A 23,908-nucleotide genomic window follows, 5' to 3' on the forward strand; every position below is an offset into this window, starting at 1 on the left:
AAGTAATTAAATAAAAGGTAATAAAACTAATGATTTTAGGTTGTTGATTATAAGTATAGAAACAATCTATTTTAAGTTTATTGAAAAATGTAATATGTATGTAAAAATATGTATATGTAAAAAATGAGTAGTTTACAGGGGAAGGGAGAGTGGTTGCTCTTAGGCTCGTTCTACGGGTTATGTTGGCCGTGGTTCTCTGATTGGTGAAGCTTTCTCAGCTCGATCATGGGCAATATAGTTGTTTACCAGGAATTATTTTTATACAATGAAGATGAAAATGCAAATGGGTGGCTTCAATGGAAGCATACACCATCGATGAACAACCTCAGAGCTCACGGTAGGTCTGTCTTTAAAGGTTTATAAGTTATTGTTGAAAATCAATTCGTCTATGGAAAAAATGAATGGGATTTTCTTTCCAGAACCAGACTGTTGTGCTATATTGCGGTGCCAAAGGTGTACAGTGTGACACAATGGGGTGTTAAAATGTTATAGAAGGTTGTTTAGCAACAGACAACCAATCATATAATGCCTCAGTGCTTACCTCATTTAATATTCATGTGCTTTGTACAGTTGCACAAACCTTCAAGCGCTGTTGACATTCATTGTCTGAGGGAAACTGGCAAAATATCGAACAGTGATGGAAAACGCGATAACAGGCTGTAACAAGGATAAAAGTTGGGAAAGAGGCGAGAACCGGCTTAACAATATAAATAATATTTAATGGTTAACTTAAACAAAAAGACAAACACATACAGGGCAGCTGCCTGTAGTTCTCTCTCTCTCGAACTGCCGCCTCCGGTGGCCTTTATCCCTCTCCGGCTTGATCAGCCTGATTAGGGGCCAGGTGTGCAGCATCATGGCCCCGCCCTCCGCCCTTCCACACAGGCGTGTTAAAGAGACGGTATTCTTTTCTGTTTTTTCGTAGTATTTTTCAGAAGACAAAAAACAAACAGCGTATTTGCTTGACAACATTTCCACAGATACACAGTTTCATTTAGAAGCAGTTAGCTTGCATGCCCGTTGTGAGCTGTATTCGTCCAATAATCGTTGTTGACGTCATAAATATTCAAATGAGAACAGTTATCCAGGGTTTACAAATGTTCCATGAAAGCACTCGAAACTTGTATACCCAGGATTAATTCCTAACCCGGGGTAAAGTATGAATAGTGTGAAACATGAAACAACATAACACAGCATTTTGTTTATAAATTTCACGTGTGAAAAGCCCTTTTGTTTACAATGTGTACAATTGTTTATGTTGTGTATTTTGTGCCACATTCCCACCAATCTGTTCTGATTCATTTTCCTAACCTCATTGTTTTCCAAAGTATGTGGTAATGGAGAGCGTTTTCAAAATGCTCTGTTTTCGGTGGAGGAAAATGCTGTTCGAGTTTGAATGAGAGGTGTAAACATAGCGAAATTACTTGCTTACTCTGGCAAAATTGTGAATATTAGTATTATTTCAAGTTTTTGATCTTTCATGAAAATAAACATTTGTTGTTTGCCATATGATCTGTTGTATTAAGAACATTGGGAAAAATGGTATCTTTTGATTAAAAAAAAAAAGTTTTCTTTTCCTTTACTTAAGATCTCAAGTCTTCTAAAAGGACCACATTCTAGATGCTCAGCAAAGACGTCAGTCAGCTAAACGGTTGGCTGCATGATGATGATGTCATTATTGCTCTGCCTGACTTTCTGGCTTCATTCTGTCACACTAAAATCTATCTATTTCCCTAATGCAGTCATGCTGAATGCCCTACAGTAGAGACGACAGAGACGTTCATCAGACTGTGTGAACCCTTCATTGAAAAAACACCCACAGAGCTCATCGGTAAGACCTGACAACTCGCAGTTTACTTTACTTGTTACAGATACCAAATATTTGGATTTTAATCCAGAGTTGGGCTGGTTAGGATTTTGATTGTGCCACGGAGCTGCAGAGTTTACACTTTTCAGGGGAATCAACCCATGAATGGGTTACTTATAGTTGCCTCTGCATATTAAGATTAGGTAAGAGAAAGTATTTTTAACTTCAAAAAAATTACACACATCAGCTTTAAGCTTGAAATGCCAAGCGTCAAGCATTTCTCCAACACATTGCACTTAAAAAGTTGGAGAATTTATGCAAACAGTACATTAAGTTAGTTGATATGTCATCAGTGTTTATTTGCAGCAAATCATGGTGAAATTAAATATGAAATACAGAAGTAGCTGAAAGACTGGCTAGCTCATGCTTTACAAATTGTGCTAATGTGGTAAGACAGTATGAGTTTGGTCTGTTGGAGGCGCTCTTGAGTCATGTTTATTCATTACACCGTACAGCACCAATCTGAACCCGCTAAAAAAAATGACAAGGAAGATGATATGAATGTCATTGTTATCACCACGGCAACAGTGATTGACACTGCAGGGAACATTTGAGAAAGCAAGACACAAGAGTTTCTGTAGATTACGATCAGTGGTAATCTCTGCCTGTAATTAGTCAGTTACATTAGCTTTACTATAGTGTGTGGTTGCAACAGTTGGTATACTAAAAAATCAATCAGTGATTATTTCTGCTGTCACACTGTCCTTTCCATAGAATATAGCTTGTTAAAACATACAGTGGTGATGTATTTAGCTCAGAATTTTTACATTTCATCAAACACGAAGTATTTTATATTGTCAAAGTAACAAACAATCAGGCATTTTGCAACATTTAATTACAAATATAAAACAGGATATAATTAGTGTTTTCTATGGCAGTGGTGCTCAACTAGTTTTGCTCCACGACCCACAACACAGTACATAAATTGATTATAATACTAAAGTAAACAAATGTCCTTAATATTAAACATTAAAGGGATAGTTCACCCAAAAATGAAAATTCTCTTATCATTTACTCACCCTCATACCATCCCAGATGTGTATGACTTTATTTCTTCTGCTGAACACAAACAAAGATATTTACAATTGCAATCAAAATTATTCAACCCCTCTGACCAGCAATACATTCTGGTGATGTGAATTAAAACACATCAACTAAAACCTCAGTAAACAGTTATAAAATAAAAAACAACTAATTCTCTCCACAATTGTCATGTCAAAAATATTCAACCCCCAAAGTCAATCATTTGTGGAGCATCCTTTATCCTTAATAACAGCAAATAATTTCGATTACAACTGTAGAAGTATATCTCTGCTCTGTAGGTCCATACAATGCAAGTGAATGGTGACTAAAACTTTGAAGCTCCAAAAAGTACAAAGACAGCATAATTGTAGTGCAAAAGACTCCAGTGGTTTAATCCATGTCTTCTGAAGCGATCTAATGAGCCAAAACATTATGACCACCTTCCTAATATGCTGTTGGTCCTCCGCGTGTGCCAAAACAGTGCTGACCTGCCGAGGCATGGACTCTACAAGACCCTGAAGGTGTCCTGTGGTATCTGACACCAAGACATAAGCAGCAGATCCTTCAAGTCCTGTAAGTTGCGAGATGGAGCTGCTGTCGATCAGACTTGTTGGTCCAGCACATCCCACAGATGCTCAGTCGGATTGAGATCTGGGGAATTTGGAGGCCAGGGCAACACCTTGAACTCTTCATGTTCCTCAAACCATTCCCAAACAATGCGTGCAGTGTGGAATGGCGCATTATCCTGCTGAAAGAGGCCACTGCCATCAGGGAATACCATTGCCATGAAGGGGTGCACCTGGTCTGCAACAATGTTTAGGTAGATGGCACGTGTCAATTTGACATGCACATGAATGGCCAGACCCAGGGTTTCCCAGCAGAACATTGCCCAGAGCATCACACTCCCTCCACCAGCTTGTTGTCGTCCAACAGTGCATCCTGGTGCCATCACTTCCCCAGGTAAACGGTGCACACGTACACGGCCATCCACGTGATGTAAAACAAAACGGGACTCATTGGACCAGGTGACCTTCTTCCACTGCTCCAAGGTCCAGTTCCGACGTTCATGTGCTCACTGTAGGCGCTTTCAATGGTGGGTCAGGGGTCATCATGGGCACATATGCAGCAGGGTGCGATGCACTGTGTGTTGTGACACATTCCTCCTGTAACCATCATTCAAGTTTTTTGTGACTTGTGCCACAGTAGACCTTCTGTTGGTTCTGACCAGATGGGATAGCCTATGTTGCCCTTGTGCATCGATTAGCCTTGGGTGCCCAAAACCCTGTTGCCGGTTTGTGGTTTATCCCTTGTAAAAATGCCACTATCAGTACTTGACGGTCTATTACACTTAACTAAAGCCAAATGGTTAATCAGAAAGCTAAGATCCCAGTTGATGTGCTTCATGCTTAATCAAATACTGGGTCTTAGTATGTAATAACCCTGATCACAGATTTGTGGTAAAAATAATTTAACGTAATCTACTAAAGCCAATAATTTCAGAAAAAGTTAGAATAGAATCAAGTTTAACAATTTGTCAGGTAAATATGTATCAAGCCAATTACATAATTCAGAAATAATAATACAAAACATCTAATGCTCAAAGATGAATCTTAAGAGTAACGGATGCATACCTGACTTTAGCAAATACGTATTGTAAGCACCACAGGGATTTGTGGCTACAGAAATTCCAATGAGCTAAATTTCCTTAAATACCCAGACCACAAACAAATGGAATGTGTGGTGAGGTGAGCAAGAGACGGACACAGTGGGTGTGGCGTCAAGTCTAAGAGAGGCATTTATTGTAAATAGTAATAAAAATAACAAGTCCATAAAGGGGGATAATAAAGTGTCCAAAGGGAATAGTGTGCATAACAAAGGGGGAATCTGGCATCCTCGCGGTGAGACGGGGCTCCGTGAAGGTCGGGGTAGTATCTATGGAATGGCCCAGGCATGAGCTGGGTCCGTTGGCCACACACACTCCCCTCCAGGGTCCACAGCGTGAGGGGCGGTGGCGTCCTAGGTGGCCTGTCTTCCCAGGCCCACGACAGGTGAGTGGGGAAGGCGGCCCGGCCTCTAGCCCGTCAGCTGCGACATGTGCAGTTCTCCCCCGGTGACTCATCTAATCGGCCCGGGGGGTCCGAGGAGTGGATCCGGCGGCGCATCATCTCGTCCGAACCTTCCAAGCTCTGGTCCTGGGCGTGTGAGGATACCAGTGTGCACACATGGAGATTTGAAGCTGGCTCCCAGAGAAGAGGTGCGCTCTGTGTTTTTAAGACAGCGGTGATGAAGCATTATTCACATCAGGTGTGCTTCACTCACTGCTGTCAGAACAAGGCTTATTAATTATGCACCTCTTCTCACTCTCCTGCCCAACTCCCATTGTGAGCCTGGCTGAAGGGTGGCCCTAAGAGGCGGGGCGACGATGACAAGACAGAGGGGCTGATCATTCCGCCACATCTCCCCCCTCCCCCCCAAGCATCATCCCATCGGCACCTCCTCCCACGCTCGTATCCAACCATGGAGTCCAGAGCCGGAGGTGCACACTCTTTAGCCACCCACACGGGAATGCTACTTCCTCAGTCAGGCCCTACGGTCGGAGTGGACGTATGGGGGATACCTCTCCGGGCCAGCTCTCCCACTCACTCGCACCCGGGAGGGAACAGAGAAAAGCACAAATTAATATGACAGCCTCAGCAAGCCACAGGGTAAATGCTTATTAAATGCCACTTACACTTTGCTGCAGCTGGGAGGCTGTCCTCATATTTTCCGGCGAATGAGAGGAAGAGTGACGTCACTGATGGTGCCCAACTGTGCCGTCTCTGCCCACAAAATTGCCTGCATTCTCCACCACTGTGGTGGGGTGAGCAAGAGACAGACACAGTGGGTGTGGCGTCAAGCCTCGGAGAGGCGTTTATTGGAAATAATAATAGAAATAACAAGTCCATAAAGGGGGATTATAAAGTGTCCAAGGGGAATAGTGTTCATAACAAAGGGGGAATCTGGCATCCTCGCGGTGAGACGGGGCTCCGTGAAGGGCGGGGTAGTGTCTATGGAATGGCCCAGGTATGAGCTGGGTCTGTCAGCCGAAGGGGCGGTGGTGTCCTTGGCGGCCCGTTTTCCCAGGCCTGTGACAGGTGAGTGGGGAAGGCGGCCTGGCCTCTAGCCCATCGGCCGCGATGTGTGCAGTTCTCCCCCGGCGACTCATCTAATTGGCCCGGGGGGTCCGAGGAGCGGGTCCAGTGGTGCTTCATCTCGTCCGAACCCTCCCAGCTCTGGTCCTGGGTTTGCGAGGATGCCAGTGTGTGCACATGGAGATCTGAAGCCGGCTCCCTGAGAAGAGGTGCACTCTGCGTTTTAAAGACAGTGGTGATGAAGCATTATTCACATCAGGTGTGCTTCATTCACCGCTGTCAGAATGAGGCTTATTAATTATGCACCTCTTCTCACACTCCTGCCCAACTCCCATTGTGAGCCTGGCTGAAGGGCTGCCCTAAGAGGTGGGGCGATGATGACGAGCCGGAGGGGTGGATCATTCTGCCACAAATGACAATACGAATTTGGGGATGAATAGGTTTGGAAGTCCTGGGGTCACACCTTATCTGCATATAGGAGGTAGGCACGCCCCCAGAATTGGTCAGAATTCCTCAGTTCTCAAAACTGTTATGTATTATACAGTTAAGGTAATGAGACATTTGTACCAGTCACTCTGAGACCTTTTCAATGATATGAAACATGAATAGCCTGACATAAATTTAGACATTTGTTACCTACAAGATTTAAGTGTGTTTTAAGGTGATTTTGAGCTGAGAGGGACATGAGGGGGGAGGAGGAGAGAGAACAGATGTGAGAAGGAAACAATGAGGCAATTCTTGTTCAGTTGGGTGTGAGATGGTATCTTTGCAAGAAAGTTTCTATGCTGATTTTCTCAGAGATCATATATTTGCACTTTGCCTCCCTGGGGAGTTCTGTCCTTTGAATGGAAACACCTTGGGACCCTGCCTTACGCCCTCCTCGGACCACTGTCGGTAGGTACTCATCACTGCTGACCGGGAGCACCCCACAAGCCTTCTCGTCATCTGGCCTTAACAATTTGGCCCTTGTCAAAGCCGCTCAGGTCTTTACTCCTGCTCATTTCTCCTGCAGTCAACACATTGACAATGAGAACTGGTTGTTCGCTTACCATCTAATCTACCCAAACCTTGACATGTGGCCTTGTTAGGAGATGATCAACGTTATTCGCTTCACCTGTGAGTGGTCATAATGTTTTGGCTCATTGCTGTGTGTGTGTGCGTGTGTGTGTGTGTGTGTGTGTGTGTGTGGAGATATATATATATATATATATATATATATATATATATATAAAATGTGTGTACAGTGGCGTGCAAAATTTTAGGCACCCCTGAACAAAATTTCTGTTGCTGTGAATAGCTAAGCGAGCAAAAGATGGCCTGATTTCCAAAATGCTTAAAATTAAAGATGACACATTTCTTTAATATTTTAAGCAATTTTACTTTTTTATATTCATTTTTTACAGTTTCAAAATAACAAAAAAGGAAAAGGGCCCGAAGCAAAAGTTTGGGCACCCTGCATGGTCAGTACTTAGTAACACCCCCTGGCAAGTATCACAGCTTGTAAAATCTTTTTGTAGCCAGCTAAGTGTCTTTCAGTTTTTGTTTGGGAGATTTTCACCCATTCTTCCTTGCAAAAGGCTTCTAGTTCTGTGAGATTCTTGGGCTGTCTTGCATACACTGCTCTTTTGAGGTCTATCCACAGATTTTCGATGATGTTTAGGTTGGGGGACTGTGAGGGCCATGGCAAAACCTTCAGCTTGCGCCTCTTGAGGTCCATTGTAAATTTTGAGGTGTGTTTAGGAATATTATCCTGTTGTAGAAGCAATCCTTTTCATCTTCTGCTTTTTTACAGATGGTGTGATGTTTGCTTCCAGAATTTGCTGGTATTTACAGTTGTGCTCAAAAGTTTGCATACCCTGGCAGAAATTGTGAAATTTTGGCATTGATTTTGAAAATATGACTGATCATGCAAAAAAATTGTCTTTTATTTAAGGATAGTGATCATATGAAGCCATTTATTATCACATAGTTGTTTGGTTCCTTTTTAAATAATATTGATAACAGAAATCGCCCAAATGGCCCTGATCAAAAGTTTACATACCCTCGAATGTTTGGCCTTGTTATAGACACACAAGGTGACACACACAGGTTTAAATGGCAATTAAAGGTTAATTTCCCACACCTGTGGCTTTTTAAATTGCAATTAGTGTCTGTGTATAAATAGTCAATGAGTTTGTTAGCTCTCACGTGGATGCACTGAGCAGGCTAGATACTGAGCCATGGGGAGCAGAAAAGAACCGTCAAAAGACCTGCGTAACAAGGTAATGGAACTTTATAAAGATGGAAAAGGATATAAAAAGATATCCAAAACCTTGAAAATGCCAGTCAGTACTGTTCAATCACTTATTAAGAAGTGGAAAATTTGGGGATCTCTTGATACCAAGCCAAGGTCAGGTAGACCAAGAAAGATTTCAGCCACAACTGCCAGAAGAATTGTTCGGGATACAAAGAAAAACCCACATGTAACCTCAAGAGAAATACAGGCTGCTCTGGAAAAAGATGGTGTGGTTGTTTCAAGGAGCACAATACGATGATACTTGAACAAAAATGAGCTGCATGGTTGAGTTGCCAGAAAGAATCCTTTACTGCGCCAATGCCACAAAAAAGCCGGTTACAATATTCCCGACAACACCTTGACACGCCTCACAGCTTCTGGCACACTGTAATTTGGAGTGACGAGACCAAAATAGAGCTTTATGGTCACAACCATAAGCGCTATGTTTGGAGAGGGGTCAACAAGGCCTATAGTGAAAAGAATACCATCCTCTGTGAAGCATGGTGGTGGCTCACTGATGTTTTGGGGGTGTGTGAGCTCTAAAGGCACGGGGAATCTTGTAAAAATTGATGGCAAGATGAATGCAGCATGTTATCAGAAAATACTGGCAGACAATTTGCATTCTTCAGCACAAAAGCTGCGCATGGGACGCTCTTGGACTTTCCAGCACAACAGTGACCGTAAGCACAAGGCCAAGTTGACCCTCCAGTGATTTCAGCAGTAAAAGGTGAAGGTTCTGGAGTGGCCATCACAGTCTCCTGACCTTAATATCATCGAGCCACTCTGGGGAGATCTCAAACGTGCGGTTCATGCAAGACGACCAAAGACTTTGCATGACCTGGAGGCATTTTGCCAAGATGAATGGGCAGCTATACCACCTGCAAGAATTTGGGGCCTCATAGACAACTATTACAAAAGACTGCATGCTGACATTGATGCTAAAGGGGGCAATACACAGTATTAAGAACTAAGGGTATGCAGACTTTTGAACAGGGGTCATTTCATTTTTTTCTCTGTTGCCATGTTTTGTTTTATGATTGTGCCATTCTGTTATAACCTACAGTTGAATATGAATCCCATAAGAAATAAAAGAAATGTGTTTTGCCTGCTCACTCATGTTTTCTTTAAAAATGGTACATATATTACCAATTCTCCAAGGGTATGCACACTTTTGTGCACAACTGTAATTTAATCCATTCTTTCCTCTACCAGTGAAATGTTCCCCTGTGCCACTGGCATCAACACAAGCCCAAAGCAGAATCGATCCACCTCCGTGCTTAACAGTTGGAGAGGTGTTCTTTTCATGAAATTCTGCGCCCTTTTTCTTCCAAACATACCTTTGCTCATTGCGGCCAAAAAGTTACAGTGCATCCGGAAAGTATTCATAGCGCTTCACTTTTTCCACATTTTGCTATGTTACAGCCTTATTCCAAAATGGATTAAATTCATTATTTCCCTCAAAATTCTACAAACAGTACCCCATAATGACAACGTGAAAGAAGTTTGTTTGAAATCTTTGCAAATTTATTAAAAATAAAAAACAAAAAATATCACATGTACATAAGTATTCACAGCCTTTGCCATGACACTCAAAATTGAGCTCAGGTGCATCCTGTTTCCACTGATCATCCTTGAGATGTTTCTAAAACTTGATTGGAGTCCACCTGTGGTAAATTCAGTTGATTGGACATGATTTGGAAAGGCACACACCTGTCTATATAAGGTCCCACAGTTAACGGTACATGTCAGAGCACAAACCAAGCCATGAAGTCCAAGGAATTGTCTGTAGACCTCCGAGACAGGATTGTATCGAGGCAGAGATCTGGGGAAGGGTACAGAAAAATGTCTGCAGCATTGAAGGTCCCAATGAGCACAGTGGCCTCCATCATCCGTAAATGGAAGAAGTTTGGAACCACCAGGACTCTTCCTAGAGCTGTCCGCCTGGCCAAACTGAGCGATCGGGGGAGAAGGGCCTTAGTCAGGGAGGTGACCAAGAACCCGATGGTCACTCTGACAGAGCTCCAGCGTTTCTCTGTGGAGAGAGGAGAACCTTCCAGAAGAACAACCATCTCTGCAGCACTCCACCAATCAGGCCTGTATGGTAGAGTGGCCAGACGGAAGCCACTCCTCAGTAAAAGGCACATGACAGCCTGCCTGGAGTTTGCCAAAAGGCATCTGAAGGACTCTCAGACCATGAGAAACAAAGATTGAACTCTTTGGCCTGAATGGCAAGCATCATTTCTGGAGGAAACCAGGCACCGCTCATCACCTGGACAATACCATCCCTACAGTGAAGCATGGTGGTGGCAGCATCATGCTGTGGGGATGTTTTTCAGCTGCAGGAACTGGGAGACTAGTCAGGATCGAGGGAAAGATGAATGCAGCAATGTACAGAGACATCCTTGATGAAAACCTGCTCCAGAGCGCTCTGGACCTCAGACTGGGGCGAAGGTTCTTCTTCCAACAGGACAACGACCCTAAGCACACAGCCAAGATAACAAAGGAGTGGCTCCGGGACAACTCTATGAATGTCCTTGAGTGGCCCAGCCAGAGCCCAGACTTGAACCCAATTGAACATCTCTGGAGAGATCTGAAAATGGCTGTGCACCGATACTCCCCATCCAACCTGATGGAGCTTGAGAGGTCCTGCAAAGAAGAATGGGAGAAACTGCCCAAAAATAGGTGTGCCAAGCTTGTAGCATCATACTCAAAAAGACTTGAGGCTGTAATTGGTGCCAAAGGTGCTTCAACATAGTATTGAGCAAAGGATGTGAATACTTATGTCAATGTGATTTTTTTTTTTTTCCCATTTTTTATTTGTAATACATTTGCAAAGATTTCAAACAAACTTCTTTCACGTTGTCATTATGGGGTATTGTTTGTAGAATTTTGAAGAAAATAATGACTTTAATCCATTTTGGAATAAGGCTGTAACATAACAAAATGTGGAAAAGTGAAGCGCTGTGAATATTTTCCGGATGCACTGTATATTTTCACTTCATCAGTCCGTAGGACTTGTTTCCAAAATGTATCAGGCTTGTTTAGATGTTCACTTGCAAACTTCTGATGCTGAAATTTGTGGTGAGGATGCAGGAAAGGTTTTCTTCTCGTGACTCTTCCATGAAGGTCATATTTGTGCAGGTGTCGCTGCACAGTAGAACAGTGCACCACTACTCCAGAGTCTGCTAAATCTTCCTTAAGGTCTTTTGCAGTCAAACAGGGGTTTTGATTTGCCTTTCTAACAATCCTATGAGGAGTTCTCTCTGAAAGTTTTCTTGGTCTTCCAGACCTCAACTTGAACTCCACTGTTCCTGTTAACTGCCATTTCTTAATTACATTATGAACTGAGGAAACGGCTACCTCTAAACGCTTTGCTATCTTCTTATAGCCTTCTCCTGCTTGTGGGCATCAATTATTTTAATTTTCAGAGTGCTAGGCAGCTGCTTAGAGGAGCCCATGGCTGCTGATTGTTGGGACAAGGTTTGAGGAGTCAGAGTATGTATAAAGCTTTGAAATTTGCATCACCTGGCCTTTCCAAATGATGATTGTGAACAAGCCATAGCTCTAACAAGCTAATTAAGGTCTGAGACCTTGGTAAAAGTTATCTGAGAGCTCAAATCTCTTGGGGTGCCCAAACTTTTACATGGTGCTCTTTTTTCACTCTAAAATTGTACAAAATAAAAATAATACACTAATATTGCTTAAAATGTTGAAAAGAATGTTTCATCTTTAACTTTATGCCTTTTGGAGATCAGTTCATCTTCTACTCACTTAACTATTCACAGCAACAGAAATTTTGACCAGGGGTGCCCAAACATTTGCATGCCACTCTGTCTGTGTGTGTGTGTGTGTGTGTGTGTGTGTGTGTGTGTGTGTGTGTGTATATTGTACAGTTGAAGTCAGAAGTTTACTTACACTTAGGTTGAAGTTATTAAAACTCATTTTTTAACCACTCCACAGATTTAATATTAGCAAACTATAGTTTTGTGCATGACACAAGTAATTTTTCCAACAATTGTTTACAGAAAGATTGTTTCTCTTTTAATGGACTACATCACAAATCCAGTGGGTCAGATGTTTACATACACTAAGTTAACTGTGCCTTTAAGCAGCTTGGAAAATTCCATAAAATGTCAAGCCTTTAGGCAATTAGCCAATTAGCTTCTGATAGGCTAACTGGAGTCACTTGGAGGTGTACCTGTGGATGTATTTTAAGGCCTACCTTCAAACTCAGTGCCTCTTTACTTGACATCATGGGAAAATCAAAAGAAATCAGCCAAGACCTCAGAAAAGAAATTGTGGACCTCCACAAGTCTGGTTTATCCTTGGGTGCAATTTTCAAAGGCCTGAAGGTACCACGTTCATCTGTACAATCAATAGTATGCACGTATAAACACCATGGGACCATGCAGCCATCATACCACTCAGGTAGGAGACACATTCTGTCTCCTAGAGATGAACGTAGTTTGGTGCAAAAAGTGCAAATCAATCCTAGAACAACAGCAAAGGACCTTTTGAAGATGCTGGAGGAAACAGGTAGACAAGTATCTATATCCACAGTAAAATGAGTCCTATATTGACATAACCTGAAAGGCTGCTCAGCAAGGAAGAAGCCACTGCTCCAAAACTGCCATTAAAAGCCAGACTACATTTTGCAAGTGCATATGGGGACAAAGATCTTACTTTTTGGTATGTCCTCTTGTCTGATAAAATGTAACTGTCTGGCCATCATGACCATCGTTATGTTTGGAGGAAAAAGGTGAGGCTTGCCAGCCGAAGAACACCATCCCAACTGTGAAGCATGGAGGTGGCAGCATCATGATGTGGTGGTGCTTTGCTGCAGGAGGGACTAGTGCACTTCACAAAATAGATGGCATCATGAGGAAGGAAATTTATGTAGATATATTGAAGCAACATCACAAGACATCAGCCAGGAATTTAAATGACTCAAGTTCTGTCTGGAGGAATGGGCCAAAATTCCAACAACTTATTATGAGAAGCTTGTGGAAGGTTACTCAAAACGTTTGACCCAAGTTAAACAATTTAAAGGCAATGCTATCAAATACTAACAAAGTGTATGTAAACTTCTGACCCTCTGGGAATGTGATGAAAGAAATAAAGGCTGACATAAATCATTCTCTCTATTATTATTCTGACATTTCACATTCTAAAAATAAACTAGTGATCCTAACTCACCTAAGACAGGGAATGTTTTCACCGATTAATCGGTAAAAACGATCAATCGTTTTATTTTTTTTATTTTTTTCTTCCTTAGAATTTTTATTGTTGCAAATTGCATTTTTACATTTTATACCACCCTACCCACCCCCAAAAGAGCAATCCCCAATCAGAACAACAGGACTTACATACGTGTGTGTGTGTATGTATATATGTACGTGTGTATGTATATATGTATGTATGTATGTATGTGTATATACATATATATGTATATGTATGTATGTATGAGATATATACACACACACACATCTACATACAAGCAAACATACATGCATAATTGAAATGATAAAAAAAAAAAGTATACATATATACCTCCACTCAATCCACGTCTAAGGTTTGTAAATCATTAAAAAATGTAATAAATTGTTGCCATTTTTCCAAGAAAGATTCCCCCCTACCTCTGATATTGTACTTAATTTTTTCAAGTTTAAAAAAAAAAAGGCCAAATCTTTGAGCCAAACTGAAATAGAAGGGGGTTGTGGGGAGGTCCAAGATAACAGTATTCTGCGCCTAGCGAGAAGGGATGCAAAAGCCACAGCATCGGCCTGTCTAGATAACTTCTGAGTGGCACCATGGCAAAGAGGAGGCCTGTACCCACAACACCAATTTCTGAATATTTGCCACCCAATAGTAATCTATAATGTTGGGCAACGAAAGCCCTCCACTTAGTCGACTTCTTTTGGAAACTCTAGGAGATTTTCCTGCCCGTATAAAAGAGGAGATTAATTGGTCTATATTCTTGAAGAAAGATTTGGGTAGAAACAAAGGAATAGCTTGACAGAGGTAAAGAAATTTTGGGAGAATGTTCATTTTTACAGTGTTTATCCTACCTAGTGGAGGTAATGGAAGAGCTGCCCATCTTAAAAAAGCTGACTTCATGTATGAAACTAAAGGTGTAAAATTTGCTGCCTTTAAAGGGGACCTATTATGCAAAATTCACTTTTTCATGGTGTTTGAACATAAATGTGAGTCGGCAGTGTGTGTACACAACCACCCTACAATGTTAAAAGTCCACCCACTCCTCTTTCTTATATTTCTATTAATCAAAAACAGTGTCTCAAAATGACTGGTTTTCGTATCCACTCTAAAGTAATGTCACTTTAGAGCAGGCCACACCCACGACTGGTGACGGACTCCACCCTATTATCATAGATCCTCCCCTGAGTGATCGACACACAGTCCACTATTTTTTTCCGCGCTGGAGCAGCTACAGTGAGAAGAATAATGTCTCAACTTCGTAAGCTTCATAAGTGTTCTGTTGTTGGCTGTAAAAGTGAACATAAGAGTCTTCATGTACTCCCGGAATCAGAGCCACTGAAGACGCAGTGGACAAGTTTTGTTTTTGAAGAAAATGTGCCCCAAAACATACCAAAATTTGTGTATGTTTGTGCAAATCATTTTACACCGGACTGCTTTGTGAATGAGGGTCAATATAAAGCAGGATTTTCAAAAAAATTGACTCAAGCATGGATCAGTACCAGCTGTTCGTGTTCCAGCTTTATATCCTGAAGATGTAAGTATGGCACTTTATATTTTGTGAATGTTTGCAAATCGCCTTTCTGAATGTGCTTGTTAGCTGATTCCACGGCTAATTCAGCTAAAGTTACCATTGTCTCTGATTGTATTCACAGAGACCAGAGCTATGTCGTTATAGCTTGACATCACGTCACTGCGTTGCTGTGGCCTGAAATGCAGATGGAGGGCAGGAAGTGATTTTCTACATAAGAAGCACTATCACAAACTCAAAAGTCAAAATGCCTATGTTTTGCGTCGTTTACGGGTGCTCATACATATATGGCTGAACTCCGGTATTTACGGTGTCGGTCATATTGGTTCTGATTTGTTGTTGCTATAGTATCCGAAGCACGAGCTGTAAAGGCACAGCCCTCTTCCGGGGACCAGCAGCTCATTTGCATTTAAAGAGACACACATGAAAACAGCGTGTTTTTGATTCCACCCAAAAAGAGGCATTTACAACATGGTATAATAAATGATCCATGGGGTGTTTTGAGCTGAAACTTCACAGACACATTCTGGGGACACCTGAGACATATTACATCTTGTAAAAAGGGGCATAATAGGTCTCCTTTTAAGGCAGAATAAGAAAGGGTAAAATTAACACCAAGATACTTGAATTTAGAACTCTCCAAGTGGAAAGGTATGTCATTCTGTTTTAGTTTTTGGCCAGATTGATCTATGGGTAAACATTCACTCTTTTGTAAGTTCAGTTTATACCCAGAAAATTTCCCAAAATCATCTAATAGACATACTATCTCAGGAATAGATGCAATTGGATTGGTGACGTAGAGTAATAAGTTGTCAGCGTATAAGGCTAATTTATGTTCAATTCCCTTGCGGATTATACCCTGAAATACAGGAAGTGTTCTAAGCATTACTGAAAGGGGCTCAATAGCTATGGCAAAAAAGTAATGGGGATAGGGGGCATCCCTGGTGCGTACCCCGTGATAAAGTAAAATATTTAGATTTAACATTGTTAGTATAAATTGAAGCTTGAGGGTCAGCATATAATAAACGTACCCATGAAATCAATCCCCAAAACCGAATTCCTCCAGTACCCTAAAAAGATAAACCCATTCTATCCTATCAAATGCCTTTTCGGTGTCTAATGAAATGATCACCTCAGAGGAGCTACTATTTGTCTTGAGTATAAAATATTAAAAAGTGTACGGATATTAGAAAATGAATACCGTCCTTTTATAAATCCGGTTTGTTCCTCTGAGATGATACTAGGAAGTATTGCCTCTAAACGAGTGGCCAAAAGTTTGGCTAAAATCTTAACATCAACATTTAGGAGGCTAATAGGTCTGTATGAGTTACATAATGTTGGGTCCTTCCCATCTTTAAGCAATAGAGTTATAGATGCTTGTCTCAGTGTTGGGGGCAACATACCTAACTTTAAGGATTCCTCAAATACAGACAAAAGAAGTGGGGCCAATTTAGCATGAAATTTCTTATAAAATTTGGAAGGCAGCCCGTCAATTAATTTACTTAATAATCTTCTCTAAGGTAATGGGTCTATCAAGTTCAGATGCTAAAAGAGAATCAACCTTAGGGAAGTTAATATGCCCATGAATTTGGTTCATTTCTTCTGAATGGTCAGAAGCCTCAGTTTTGTACAGAGAGGAGTAAAAGTTTTTAAGAGAAGAATTAATCTCCACAGGATCTGAGGTTAGTGCGCCACTGGGCCGCGCAATTTGAGTAATAAAGCGCGAAGCCGCTCAGCTGCGCAGCTGGTAGGCCAGGAGTCGACCGACCTTATCCCCATATTCATAGTAATTGCCATGCGTGTGTAACAAAAGTCTCTCTGCCTCACCTGTGGATAACAGATTGAATTCTGCCTGCAAATTAAGGCTTTGTTTATGTAGTTCAGGAGTCGGGTTATGAGCATATTGGTCATCTAAAGCTTGAATATTGTCAGATAACTTTTTAATCCTATTCCTCCGTTCTTTATGAACATAAGCAGAGTAAGAGATTATCTGTCCTCTTAAAAAAGCCTTCAAAGTTTCCCAAAGTAAGGAATAAGAGATTGAATCGGTCCGATTAGTAAGGAGAAAATCATCTATTGAATTTGAAATATATTCACAAATGCTGAATCAGATAGAAGCAAAGAATTGCACCTCCAGGGCGGTCGAGGAGTGTGATATGAAAATAAAAGAATGTCAAGACTTTAAGGGGCATGGTCTGAAATAACAATGGGCAGATATTCAGAGTTTACAACCTGAGGAATTAGAGAACTATTGATAAAAAAAATAATCTATACGAGAGAAAGATTGATGGACATACGAGTGGAATGAATATTTTCTCGCTGTGGGATTAAAGTGTCTTCATGGGTCAATGTAACCATTCTGAACCATACACTCAGAAAATATCTTTGACATGGCAAAGGGAACTTTCATAACAGCACTTGATTTATCCAAATCTGGATCAATAATACAGTTTAAATCTTCCCCAAATATCAAAAGATGTGTATTTAGAGCTGGGATCTTTGACAGCAAATTCTGAGCAAAGAGTATTATCAGAGTTTGGGGCATATACATTTACCAAAACTACTGGTGTTTGTGAAATTTCCTCTTTCACAATTACATATCTACCATTCACATCAGAAATAACATTGTCAGTAGAAAAAGGCACAGTCTTTTTAATCAAAATGGCAACTCCTCTAGACCTGGAATCAAAGTTGGAATGAAACATATGTGATGTCCAGCGAGTTTGGAGTCTGCATTGATCCTTGAGGCACAGATGAGTTTCCTGGAGGAATACAACATCAGGTTTTTGTAGTTTTAAATGTGTCCAAATTTTGGATCTTTTAATGGGACCATTCAGTCCTTTCACATTCCAACTCAAGAATCTAACTGAGCTCCTGGTATTGTCCATCAAGTTAGGTTAATATATAAGTAGAGAGGAGGCCACAAGCGAGGAGAAAAAAAAAAGGGGAAAATAAATAAATTGGGGAAAACCCATCCTTCCCTGAACATCACTCAACTTCTTCTCTCCATTCCCAAACAATGGAGGCAGAACTCTGGAACATCCGATGCTCGTAAACCATATCTATTCGCATCTATGTCGCATGAAGTCATTCCGAACATATGGAGTAACATAGAGAACATTTGTTTCAGGCAACATGAAAACATATATTTGCCTAAACACACTCGGTTAACAGTTATCAGTTATCAGAGTACAATTGCTTATAAAATGGTGTCCTTTGTATAATTATCTCCACAAGATACCTAGGATGTTGAATACTGTTCGTTAAACCATCGCTGTGCTTCTTTGGGGCAGTCGAAATGAAGCTTCTCATCGCCGAGGTCAATCAGCAGGCGAGTGGGGAATCTAAGAGAGAACCGCACATTCTTCTCACTCAGGCCCTCCTCTTAGTGACGCTGGAGTTGAAATCAGGGAAAATGAAGACCTTATGGCTCTGATAGAAGAAGAGTTGGTTCCAATTCCCACACCGAACAGACTTTTCTTTGTCGTTAAAGTAGTGAAACCGCACGATCATTACTCTAGGCCTTTGATTCTCCCAGTCAGCTGAAGGCGCAGGGCCAATACGGTGCACTCTATCCAGCAGCGGGGGAGTTGGAAAGACTTCTGATCCGAGCACATCCTGGAAAAATTGTGACATAAACGTAACCGGATCGCTCCCTTCTGCTCGCTCTGGGATGCTGATGACCCAAAGATTGCAATGAGGAGAACTCGACTCCAAGTCCTCCACTTTGTCAGTGAGTTGTTTGTTAGCCGAATTCAACTTTAGCACCGTCTGTTCCAGTGCTACAATGTGGTCGCTGTAGTCTTTCAAGTGCTGAATAAGCTCGTCAATGTGCCGTCCTTGTGACTCAATGCTCGATTTAAAACTCTCAAAAGACGCAACAACTGGGGCAAGAGCAGAGTCAATGGCTGCTTTTACCTGTTCTGCGATGGTAGATGATAGCTCGGAGATCAGAGTGGCACGGAGATCCAACGGCAGCTTGTCGCCATGACTCTCTGTCAAGGTCGCTGACGATTTAAGTTTCCATTGCCTTCCAGAGGCCATAAATCTTTCCAAGCTACAATCTTAGAATGAGTAATAAAAAAAAAAAAGAAACCACCAAGTGTGTTAAAAGCTTCAGGTAGCCTGAAAGATATAATTGAAAGACAAAATGCTCGGGAGCTCACTTCACACGCGTCTTCTCACTCACATGCTCAGCCAGAAGTCCAATCGTTTGACTTTTAATAAACATCAAACACCCAAATTAGCAAATGTACTGTACAGTTAAAAAAAAAAAAAAAAAAAAAAATTTGAACTGTCAGAATTAATTGAAAAAGTTTAATGCGTTAATGTTTCTTAATCGCTAAGCTTCCCTTGAGATGACAGCATTGTAACGGAGCTCATCAACTAGCGAGTTAATACCTACCCCAAACATTGTTCTAAAATGCAATAATTGTGTTCTCAATAGACACATTCGCTTAAGTAGCTAAGCAGTGAGTTAAAAATGCAAAGTAGAAGAAACTGCAATGGGAATGGGCAAGATAACAGACGCCTTCAAACCTAGCCAAGCGCCTACAGCAAATGCTAACCAGGATGCTGCCAATGACTCGCCGACCACAGAAATGCTCAAAATGTGAAACATGAGGAAAGAAATAAATGAAAAACTAGAGGAAACAATCAAGCAAGTTAATGAGGGGATAAAAGGACTAGAAAAGCGGATGGAAGAATCCAAAGAGAGGATCGGCATTACAGAGGACCAATGCGAGTGATCAGATAGATTAGTAACTTACATGCTAAAGAAACAGTTCCAGATGGTAGAGAAAGGATTTGGAGAATCGGTCAAGGCATTCAAATGTGAGAATATCCGGGCTGGAGGAAGGCGCAGAAGGGAATAACAGCATGATCGAATTCATCTCAGCAACATTAAAGCAAATTATCAAACTTCCTGAAGACGAAGATTTGGGTATAGAACGCGATCGTGGCGGCTAAAACAACTAACCCAAATGCGACCCAAAATGTGTCGGTAGTGCTGAAATTTTTTACACTTCCAGTGAAACAACGGATCTTACAGAAAGCCTGGGCCACCAGAGGACTGCAGTTCAACAGGAGCCATGTAGGCTGGACCATGATTACTCCAGTACAATACAACAAAAACTTAAGAGAATATAAAGACATCAAAAGGCAAAAGGCAGCTGAAAGAACCTAAAATAAAATTCAAGTCACCATACCCTGCAAAGTTGAAGGTGCAGATCGAGGACGGTGAGGTGTGTTACAACTCAGCCTGGGATACAGAGGAAGGACTGCAACATCTTGGGATCAAAGTGAAATTTTCCGAGGAGGAGATACGAGAAAAAGAACTATGCAAGCTGGGCAGGCTACCATGGAACGGCGGAGACACACAGCTATCAAAAGCTTTGGTAGGAGGTATTGAATCTCCCTCAAAATGATTAGGGAAAGTCACTGACAGACATGTAAGTTAAATGGAAATTGAATAATGTCTTGAAACACACTAGAGACTTTGTGAAAGAAGGACTGCAGGCTTAGAGAAAGTCCTTAAGCATACTGTAATTTTTGAAGGATATTTGAAAAAGCTTTAAATGACTGGATTTTTGTAAAACGCTTGGCTACATCTTTCTTAAAAAGAAAGTAGGAAAAGGGAAATCCCAATATGGTGTTGGTTAATGGGGTGGGTTAAATGCAAAAGAGCAGCCTTTAAGGGGAACTTGGAGTAGGTCATTTGGTATTGCTTTTAGGCTGACAGAGTACCTGCTTAACTACTTTTTACATCAGGCAGTGAAGGCCCAAGCACAGATAGTGTAGCTTTGGATTATCCTTAAACTTGCCAGCTTTAGGATGAAGTTGGCAAAGAGAACCCAATTTTTCTGGGGTTCATATTGTGGAAGCAGTTACATACACTTAGGTTGAAGTCATTAAAAATCATTTTTTAACCACTCCACAGATTTCATATTAGCAAACTATAGTTTTGGCACTACGTTGTGCATGACACGAGTAATTTTTCCAACAATTGTTTACAGACAGATTGTTTAACTTTTAATTGATTATATCACAATTCCAGTGGGTCAGTAGTTTACATTTAACTGTGCCTTTAAGCATCTTGGAAAATTCCAGAAAATGATGTCAAGCCTTTTAATAAGCTAATTGGAGTCAATTGGAGGCAGTTAAAGCTCTGTCACAAATGGGTCTTCCAAATGGACAATGACCCCAAGCATGCCTCCAAAGTTGTGGCAAAATGGCTTAAGGACAACAAAGTCAAGGTATTGGAGGAGCCATCACAAAGCCCTGACCTCAATCCGATAGAACATTTGTGGGCAGAACTAAAAAGGTGTGTGTGAGCAAAGAGGCCTACAAACCTGACTCAGTTACACCAGTTCATCCTGGAGGAATGGGACAAAATTCCAGCAACTTATTTTGAGAACCTTGTGGAAGGTTACCCAAAACGTTTGACCCAAGTTAAATGGTTTAAAGGCAATGCTACCAAATACTAACAAAGTGTATATAAACTTCTTACCCACTGGGAATGTGATGAAAGAAATAAAAGCTGAAATAAATCATTCTTTCTACCATTATCCTGATATTTCACATTCTTAAAATAAAGCAGTGATCCTAACTGACGTAAGACAGGCATTGTTTCCTACAATTAAATTTCAGAGAAGTGGATTAAGGCATAATCATACTGAAAAGATAAATGAGGGGATATAAAGTAGTGTCTTGTAACGTTAATGGTTTGTACAATCCAATTAAAAGACGAAAAAGTTTGGACCAATTGAAACGCATGGATTGTGTTATTGCATATTTACAGGAAACACATTTATCGGATGATGAACAGAAAAAATTTACTAAGTCATGGGCTTCACAGGTGTACTATTCCTCTCATTCCTTGGGCCATAAGAGAGGGTTAGCCATTCTATTGTGTCGATCGGTTCAGTTTTATCTAGACTCTAAAATATTCAAAGACAAAGAAGGCAGATCATTTCTTAATAAATGGAACAATAGATGGAGTCTGGGTGACCATGTGTAATGTATATGCTCCAAATGATAAACCACAATTTATAAAAAACACCTTTAGAGTTGTAGTAGAAAGAACAAAGTGTCTTCTACTAGTAGTGGGAGACTTTAATTGTCCAATGTCCACATTATTAGACAAATATCCAACCTCGTACTCATCACAGACATCAATGGCCAAAGCCCTTAAGAATTTTTGTAAGGAATTGGGTTTTTCAGATGTTTGGAGACTTACATCCTCACACTTCATACTCTAGGATAGACTACTTTTTTATGTCTAAAGGTGAAGTTCATAGAGTAGGGGAGTGTGAGATGCACAGTATTTCTCTATCTGACCATGCTACTTTATCGCTAATATGGGATGTTGGCCAAATAAACACATCCAGTAGATGGAGACTGAATACCTCCCTGTTAGGAAAACCTGAGTTTAAATCTTCTATAAGACAAGAATTTGAGGAATATTTGAAAACTAATGATACACCAGATACATCAACTATAACATTATCGGAGGCTGCAACAGATGCGGTAAGGGGGAGAACTATTGCATACTAATAAAATTTTTTAGAACACCAATAATGGTCTCTAAAATGATTCTTAACCAAACGGCCCACTGTTGGAGAGTGTTGAGAGGCAATGGCTAATCACTCACACATATTTTGGGCCTGTCCTAAACTGTATCTTTTGGAAAAAGGTGGTTGATGCAGCCGATAAAGTATTAGGGGTAACATTAAATAGAGACCCTGTGGTGGCTATAGTTGGGGCCAGTATGAAAACAGTGAAATCCAAGGAGCAGAAATACCTACTCCAAATACTCTTTGCAGCTACGAAGAAAGCGATAACTATAACCTGGCTCAAGACAGAACCACCAACTTACCATAAATGGTTATCCTTAATAATAGAAATATACAGCTCTGAAAATAATGAAGAGCTAAAACGACACTCGATAAAAGGTATATGTTCAATGGTAATCATAGTTTTATCCTAACCAGCAGTGATGAGCGAAGGTACATTCTGTCGATCGCTTGTTTTCTATTTTCTGCATTGCACGGGTAACTCCATCCACTGTGAGCTGGCACCTGTCCAAAAAATAAGGCTGGGCATAGAAATGCATAAATTCTTCGACTTCAGTCTCTTCAGACATGTTTAGTAAGTTCTGTTCTCTGTTTTGTGTGCAGCTGTGTTGTGTTCTGTTGTCGCTATTGCTGTGGCGGATCAGGTTTTAGAAAAACAAATTGAGTTTGAATGCCTCAATGTCGCGATGGCGCTGCATACTGTTGCTCTCGTGCCCTATCAGGAGATCAACACAGGAGATCAACGGTCAGTGAACATTTTAGCTAAATAATATATTCGATTTCGGTTTATCACCAAACCTTATTGTGTGGTTTCATAATAATCTCATGTCTCATGGAATAAATTATTAGACTCAGTTATACTTTTGCATTCATTTGAAGCTTGAAGAGGTGGTCACTATAAACTGCCATTTTATGACATCACTGAGCACAAAATTTTTTCACAGTTTCTTCCTTTGTGTTAACAAAATGAAAGTATTATATGGTTATAACAACACAGGGGTGAGTAAACAAAGACTGAATTTTCATTTTTGGGTGAACTATCCCCTTAAAGTTAATCAAATGGAGTGCAGAATAGAATCAGTTTCTACACCCAGAAAGATTGGCTACATGATCAACTTACATATTTTTTTCTCGAATGGTAGTTCCTGATATTTTTACTTTGTAGCTTTGCAAGTGTTTTTCTTAATGTCTAGAAATGTACATTGAATGTGTGTTATTTTTTATTTTGTGCATGTGTACTGTATATAACTTCCAGCATGACTTGTAATGACTTATGACCACTTAAAAATATCT

At 40.8% G+C, this 23,908-nt stretch overlaps 2 protein-coding genes across 3 annotated transcripts in view; one reads left to right on the top strand and one right to left on the bottom strand.

Moving 5' to 3' along the window:
• pcmt (protein-L-isoaspartate (D-aspartate) O-methyltransferase) overlaps positions 1 to 23,908 on the bottom strand; it is a 623,660-nt gene that overhangs the window by 510,925 nt on the left and 88,827 nt on the right. The window lies entirely within an intron of this gene.
• The window catches only part of LOC127409895 (mRNA-capping enzyme), a 202,020-nt gene that overhangs the window by 4,940 nt on the left and 173,172 nt on the right, over positions 1 to 23,908 (top strand). Inside the window, exons 1-2 of one of the 2 annotated variants that reach the window (XM_051644850.1) lie at positions 1,747 to 1,831; positions 23,219 to 23,360. In XM_051644850.1, the coding sequence (XP_051500810.1) occupies positions 23,294 to 23,360 (67 nt within the window). In that variant the 5' untranslated portion in view covers positions 1,747 to 1,831; positions 23,219 to 23,293. Of the gene's footprint in view, positions 1 to 1,742; positions 1,832 to 23,218; positions 23,361 to 23,908 lie in introns of those variants that run through there. The other variant, XM_051644849.1, reaches the window with a different exon arrangement.

The sequence above is a fragment of the Myxocyprinus asiaticus genome, chromosome 19 (genome assembly GCF_019703515.2).
Source record: "Myxocyprinus asiaticus isolate MX2 ecotype Aquarium Trade chromosome 19, UBuf_Myxa_2, whole genome shotgun sequence".
NCBI lineage: Eukaryota > Metazoa > Chordata > Actinopteri > Cypriniformes > Catostomidae > Myxocyprinus > Myxocyprinus asiaticus.